The sequence below is a fragment of the Trachymyrmex septentrionalis genome, unplaced genomic scaffold (genome assembly GCF_001594115.1).
Source record: "Trachymyrmex septentrionalis isolate Tsep2-gDNA-1 unplaced genomic scaffold, Tsep1.0 scaffold44, whole genome shotgun sequence".
In the NCBI taxonomy this organism is placed as follows: Eukaryota; Metazoa; Arthropoda; class Insecta; order Hymenoptera; family Formicidae; genus Trachymyrmex; species Trachymyrmex septentrionalis.
This window is the reverse complement of record NW_017305611.1, coordinates 732,168-739,241: the sequence shown is the minus strand read 5'-3', so window position 1 is coordinate 739,241 and position 7,074 is coordinate 732,168. Positions and strand designations below refer to the sequence as shown.

The following is a 7,074-nucleotide window of genomic DNA, read 5'->3' as shown; positions in this document are numbered from 1 at the left end:
ACACACACACACACACACACACACACACACACACACACACACACACACACACACAACAATACAAAAAAAACTAATAGTAAAAATCTATCTGGTTGTAATCTTTTTGCATCGTATTTGTTTCGTGTGTATTTATGTATTTTTAACATATTTATATTCTTAATACGTAATTTCTTATTTTAATGCCCTGACAATTAAAAATTCCTAAATAAATTACCCGCCTAAATATTTTCGTTAAAATTGCTTAAAACAAACGGGAAAAATAAGACTTTGTCATTTCGAGATCATTTCGAGATTGATCACAGAATTTTTCATACACATTTTGTTTCTATAATACTATAATGATTATTGCGTTTCAAGCACAATTCTGGATTTCCTAATTCTGTAGTCGGTAAAGATGAATTCAATGGAAGAAAGTACTGTTATTAGGTATTGCTCATTCATGAAATTTCTGTACTGGTTTTTCCTTTATCATCACTAGCTGGCGCCACACACCCGTTATGTAATTACCAACCAGTTGATATGAATCAAGAGTGTTGATCAGTGTTGGTTGTGTGATATTACTTGTAATAAATAGACACAAGACAAAAGAGCAATGTTTACGTAAGTAAACAAACTTGAGACAAATTATTATAATTATTTGAATGATAGGAACGATATACGAGGCAGTGTTATTGACTTTTATTCCAAGAACAAGTTAGCTCTAACCTATACATTGATACTCAAGACTTACGAAATTTAATTTTTAGCTGCAACGTGATAACTAAACTGACTGGTGCACCTATTTTCTTAAATTTCGTACGTCATATTCATAGACGTAGAATTAAATGGAAAGATGCACAGGGTAAATTGGAAGGGGTAAAATATGGGCATGTTACATTTTTTCCAAGGTACGTGAGGTTATATTACATCATATCTATTCTAATTTTTTCGAAATTCCGCTCATGAGTTACAATAAAATACAATATATTTACCACGAAGAAATTCTCAATCCTTCAAATTGTAAATCTTTTGAATTATAAATTTATTTTTTACATTTTTTATAAATTAAAACATTTTTGAATTTTTAACATTCAAAACAATTCCTTCCATTTTTATGTAACTAAAGATAAACAAGACAAAAACAGTATTTAATAATTTGTCAAAATTTAAAGATTTGTCAATCTTTAAAGATTTAAAGAAATTTTTCTTTAAACATTGAATTCTGAAAAATTGTTAAATACTGAGAAAAATATATCTTGAACTCTGAAAGAATTGAATGACAACTCACACTTAGTAAATCTCACAATTGCTACTTCTGGTCTCAAAATTACATTTGTAGACGTCCAGATCATGTTGATCCATCATTTGAGCCGAGCAAGCTGTTATTAGTAACACGGGTAAAGCCTTTTGCAGGTAATCCATGGTGGGAGAAAAGGGTGCTCGAAAATTTAGGTTTCGAAGATAAGGTAGCCAAAGTTGTATGCATAAAGCATAGGATAGTGTTTGACAAACTCTTTATTCGCTTAATCGTTTTTTACAGAAACACGGAAATCTTCTAGTGATCGTAAAAAACACGCCAGATATGTGTGCCATGCTCTGGAAAGTAAAGCATTTGGTAAAGATCGTTCCCATAAAGTTACCCGACAAATTGCCAACCACGGACGATCTAAATGGCACATATTTACACGAGAATGGCACATTTTATGTTGTACCGAAAGTAGAACCTATTCGCGAAGAAGCTGTGGAACAGTTTATGAACAATCCAAAGAAGCTGAATCGTGATATTATACAAGAAAAACTGAGACTTAAGTGGTTAGAGGGAAATTTGATGTAATAGATACTTGAATTAAATATAATAAAATTAAATATTTGTTAATAAGTCATTGATATGTTAATCTATCAATGGAGGAACCTTCAAAATAATCCTTTGATAGGTAATCCTCGATTAAAATTCTCTTCCTGAGAAAAAACTTTCAAATTACCCTGTATAGTACAGTCAGAAGAAATTTACAGTCAGTCAGAAGCAGTTGTGTGTATGAAGAATATGTAAAAATAATATTCATGAAAGACAATTTTGCACTTTAAGAGATACGAAGGAAACGATTGAACAAATAATATAGTTTTATTTATATTTTTCATATGCGGTCAATCGACCAGTTTACAATCTACTAACAGTAAAATGTTAAAATTTTAGTGTTTTAGTTAATTCTTAGTCTGTTTAAAGCGTCCCACGTTCTTAGATTGCATAAAATTTTCAATTCATTTAAATCTTAACTTTATCAAATTGATTTTAATACTTCATGAAATATATTTAAAACTGAAAATTAATATTAAATTAAGATAATGTCTCTTTGATAAACTCTCGCTAAAATATATATGACTAATGAGATTTCAATTTTAAAATCTATGACTATATGCATCCAATGAATTTGTGGAACTCTTCGCAGACCAGGAGCAAGATTTATAAGATGCCCTGCAATAAGATTTATTATCTTAATCATAGGTTTTTCGATTCACTTTTAGTCAAAATGTTCAAATATAAATATTAGGTTCCGATTTACAATATATAATCTTACGTTCAATTAAATTAGGATTAAATTTAGGACTCATTATTAGATTGTTATTGCATAATAACGACTGCAATATAATAATAAACTTGAATTTAATATATCTTAATTTATTAATATAATAATAAATTAAATTTAATATTATTATATTACAGCCGTTCCGAGTAATTCGTATTTATTTATCTCCTTGACATAAAGTAGCCTCAATACCTTACGTAAGATATCAGCAGCTTGTTGCGGGACACCTAGTATAATAAGTGGAAGATAAATGCCGCTTTGGGTCAGTCGTGCGGACCTACTTAGATACAGTGTTCCAAAAAAAGAGTCGAAATTCAGAAGAAGTCTATATTCACGAGCGAAACTCGCCGATTCCAACTCAAACTGCCGATCAGCTCAAATGATCCGGAAACGATCCGCTAGGCCGTACCCAGAATGTCCTGTCGCGAGATTTAGCAAGCTTACTAATAGCGCAATTCTGAAACTGTACTCAACTAATCCTGGAGTTGCATTTCCGTTGTCACTGATAGAGGACCAACTGTAACTTTTATTCCCTTGCGGTACTAAGAAGTGAACTAGATTGAAACTGCAGTTAAACCTAATGTCAACTATTCGTAATCACTACTACCACTCTATGAAAACAACTTCGGCCTCGTACATGCTCGAGCAGAATTCAAAAAGTCTCGAATAAATACGAATGTTTTGGAAGTCCTAGTAACGGAGAGATAATGATTGCCGTTCTCTTTCGATTTTCCCCGTTCACCGCGATCTCTTTCCGTTTTAATACACGATTTCCTGAGCTATGATTTACTCGTGTGTCAAATCTTATTAATTCCTCGCAGTGTCATCTTTAAATGTAATCATTTCTAATCGTCCTCTATGCTATCACAGTAATTATTATATACTTCAGTATACTAATACATTTTAATATATTATCTAATGTTTTTTTAAGCTAACACGCGACTTACGAATTTACCGTTTTGTATCAAGATAACTGTTAATGTTATATTTTATTTGCAATTAATAATTTTAATGCTAAATAGTTATCTCGTAACGATTTCAAAACACGATACTCTCGATAGTCTTCAGTTTTTCGCATAGAGCGACATGATCTTTTTTATATATTCGACAGCAACGAGCGTGACGCACGAGTAAAGCATCACCCACACGACGACTCTTATGTATGAGTTTACGCGGAACTGGTTCGTCTCCGATTGCGCAATTTCCAGAACCGTCTGTCCCTTGACGTATGATGAATCGAGATTGTGTTCTGCGTCGACCTGGCGCCGCCCTTTTCCGGCATATACATCCTCAGTAGTCGCGCTGCCCTCTCCTCTTGCGATCTGTCTGCTGCTTTTCCGCTCAGAAAACTCAGTAGCTTCATGCTCCGTCTTTTTAGCCTCAGTCTGTTCAGAAAATTTGTCTCGCCAGCGCTGGACGGACTCCCTCTCTCATTCTGATCGTCAAACTCTTCCTCGAACCTCTTTGACCTCCTTAGTTGATCGGTCCTTTTACTTCTGTGTCTTCTTTTGTCGCTCACCTCGGCGGAGTCTTCTCTCCGCATCGCTTCCCGCCTCTTCTCGGCGTTCATCTCCTCGACATTACGAGAATTGGTCTCCTCCGCTCTTCTCGCGACGGATTCCAGCTCTTTCAGACGTTCGGCTTCCTTGGAACTCTTTGAATTGGGTGAACCGGCCGTTTCCGACGCTGCGTCCACGTCTGACAATTTGCGATGCAAATCGACGATCTTCCGACGGAATTCCTCGTCCTCCTGGCTCAGCTTAGCGAAGACGCGGTCGCGCTCGTCCACATTCCCACCGACGCTCGACTTGGACGTCGCTTGAAACCGCTGTCACCACCATCCGACCTGGTGCTTACCGCTGCCAGGCGAGTCCTCCTCTTCCGGCAGCGGCTCCAGCCGTCTCCTGCCCAGGAAACAGCGCAACGAGCCCAAACTACCGCTGCTGCCCAGTAACTGGTCCATGCTCAGCTCCGGCAACGAGCAATCCTCATTCTCTGATTCCTGATCGGCATCGTCCTCCGCTGACAGATTTAGGCCGTAATTGTCCTCACCGATGGCACCGGCACCCATCGCGCCACCGCTGCTGCTGCAGCCGTTCGGCGGCGGCTAGGGAAGTCAGGCACAGCTCGGGCTAGTGATTCTTTGCAAAAAGAAAAACAGAAGGCAAGCGTCGTCATGCAGGCAAGCGTGCGAAGCTTATTCTATCTTCTTTTTATCGCTGCATTCCTGCGTTACACACGCCTATACCGAGGATGAAAAGGCCCCTGATTTAATGTAATAACGTTCGCGATCCCATATTCAGTGCTAAGTGCGACCATTTGATTCTGTGGTTTTATGTATCTCAAGTGAAACAGTCGCAATTAGACAAATATTGGGGCAATAGGTACGACGACTTGTAGTTTAGAATACTGTCGCAAAAATTTCATCAAATTAATTCTATGAATTAATTCCATGAATTAAAAAATAAAAAACTACTTGCCATGGTATTGTACATTAAATTTCGTACAAATCGTTCTCAAAGTAAATGCAATTTGTTTAATGCAGAGTGCAAGTTAAATGAGTTAATGCTTCGGAACTAGATGCTATTTTCAAGCAAGCTTATGTGAAAATAGTCATACTCATCCGTATCAAGTGATCATTATTTATTTACGCAATGCAATATAGACTATAATTTATAATGCACACTGTAATAAGTTACTAAGTTTTTACTGAAAGCCGACGCGATGAAATATTTAGCCTTGAAATGTTTATAAATTGTATTACACTAAACTATTCTAAATAAACTAATACTGATTTCCTCTTTCATGAATTGGAGAATTTATTTCTAAGTTGTTTTAGATTTGTTGAAAAAAAATGAAACTTATAATATTCATTACATGTCTTGTAATACATAGGTCAATATATTCGTAGTCGATTTTTATATTTAGAACCATCTTAGGTATACGAGTAGTTTTAAGGTGTCAAAAACTAATCACAAAGCCATCTTGACATCTTAATACATTACTTAAGATGATCTTGAAATAAGAACTAATTATGAATTCTCCATTTCATGAAATAAGTATTTAATATATTTAGAAATAAGTTTGTCAATCGTGATCACTTGATAAAATCTTTCACATTGGGGCTTCATTGTGCTTCTAAACTATTTGGATATTAATATTGTGTATTATCGTTGAAAATATTATTACCGAATTGGCGCTGAAGCTTTCATCGTCCGGTCCGCCGGAAGTCGGCGTACCCCATATATCGTCACCGGAAGTCGCCCCGGACGTGGTACCTTCCTCGTCGTTTGGATCTAACGAGAACTCAGTTCGCTCCGGAGGTACTGGCGGTTGAAGAAGATAACCGCCGACACCTTCGCTGAGTTGCTCTAGCAAAACCATCTTGCTGACGACATAGCTGCTCGCTCGGGCAGTCCATGCTCTCAAGCCAGATGGTGGCGACTCCGTGTCCCGATTATCATCGTCTCCCTGCTCATCCAGCTCGTCATCTTGATCCAGGCTGCTCATTGTACCAAACCGTCTCAAAGCTCTGCGTGAGAACGATTGTTACGGACAGAAGAAATCAAAAAGTCGCTTTAATTTCATTAAATCTTCTTAAAGAGCTTCTTTCCGAAAATGATATTTTGTAATAATTTGTTTGTGATCATTTAAACAAATCTTGTTGAAAGACCGAATGAAAATGTAGCGTTTTATGATAATTTTCAGGTTATTGCGGTTTTTAGGAATTTAGATAATTATTAATCAATAAGTAATTATAATTGAGCTACGATAGGTTTCGTTGAATTTTAATATTGGCTAGACGTTCAGGATCAAACAAGTTTGACAATTTTTTTTTTATTTCGTTTCTCTTTTATTCTTAATAGCTAGAAAGAAATCTTGATATGTTTCTGATAATTACATATAAATTAACCAGATAAATAAGTATACAAAACAATTATAATTTATTATACCTGTAAGGAGGTTCCCCATCGCAATCGAGATCGTCCTCGCTGCCATCCTCGGTATTACCATCCGCAGGCGTATAACTAGGACTGTTACGTCCTGGGCTATCGTGCAATCCATTTCGCAATCTATGCCTTGTGCAGAGATCGGGGGTTGGTGGAAGTACCGAAATCTTTGGTGGCAATGGAGAAAACGGATCCCTTTGCAATGGCGGCGTAGGACAACCCAATCTGTAGTGGGCGATTATACAGAGTGATAAAAAAATATTTAGCATTTATATGATAAATAGTACACACCATACTGAGAAAAAAAGCCTTGGTGAACATAGGACGAAACCTCGATCATTTGTAATGTTAAAATGCTAAATAGTTTTTTTGAACATCCTGTAGTTTGCCATTATAATGGACTTAACAATATTAACAATAATTTTTATTATAGATCCTGTATTTTATCATTCAGGAAATATTTACGGTTTTGCTTGCATTGTTTATGATACATACAAATACATACAGAGAGCCTAGAATTGATTAAAAATTAAGGATTTTTCAGAATATCTCTCTCTCGC

The 7,074-nt window shown here is 36.2% G+C and overlaps 2 protein-coding genes across 2 annotated transcripts in view; one reads left to right on the top strand and one right to left on the bottom strand.

The window, feature by feature from the left end:
* The first annotated feature begins 489 nt into the window (after positions 1–489).
* Positions 490–1,828, top strand: LOC108751353 (39S ribosomal protein L30, mitochondrial). The gene is made up of 4 exons (XM_018491472.1): positions 490–600; positions 747–887; positions 1,319–1,445; positions 1,520–1,828. The coding sequence occupies exons 1-4, from the start codon at positions 593–595 to the stop codon at positions 1,811–1,813; spliced, it is 570 nt and encodes a 189-aa protein (XP_018346974.1). The 5' UTR covers positions 490–592; the 3' UTR covers positions 1,814–1,828.
* Positions 1,829–4,379: 2,551 nt separating this feature from the next.
* Positions 4,380–7,074, bottom strand: part of LOC108751472 — a 38,643-nt gene continuing 35,948 nt past the window's right edge. The window contains exons 14-16 of the mRNA XM_018491700.1: positions 6,518–6,739; positions 5,754–6,096; positions 4,380–4,671 (exon numbers count right to left, since the gene is read on the bottom strand). Of these exons, the coding sequence (XP_018347202.1) occupies positions 4,396–4,671; positions 5,754–6,096; positions 6,518–6,739 (841 nt within the window). The 3' untranslated portion in view covers positions 4,380–4,395. The remainder of the gene's footprint in view (positions 4,672–5,753; positions 6,097–6,517; positions 6,740–7,074) is intronic.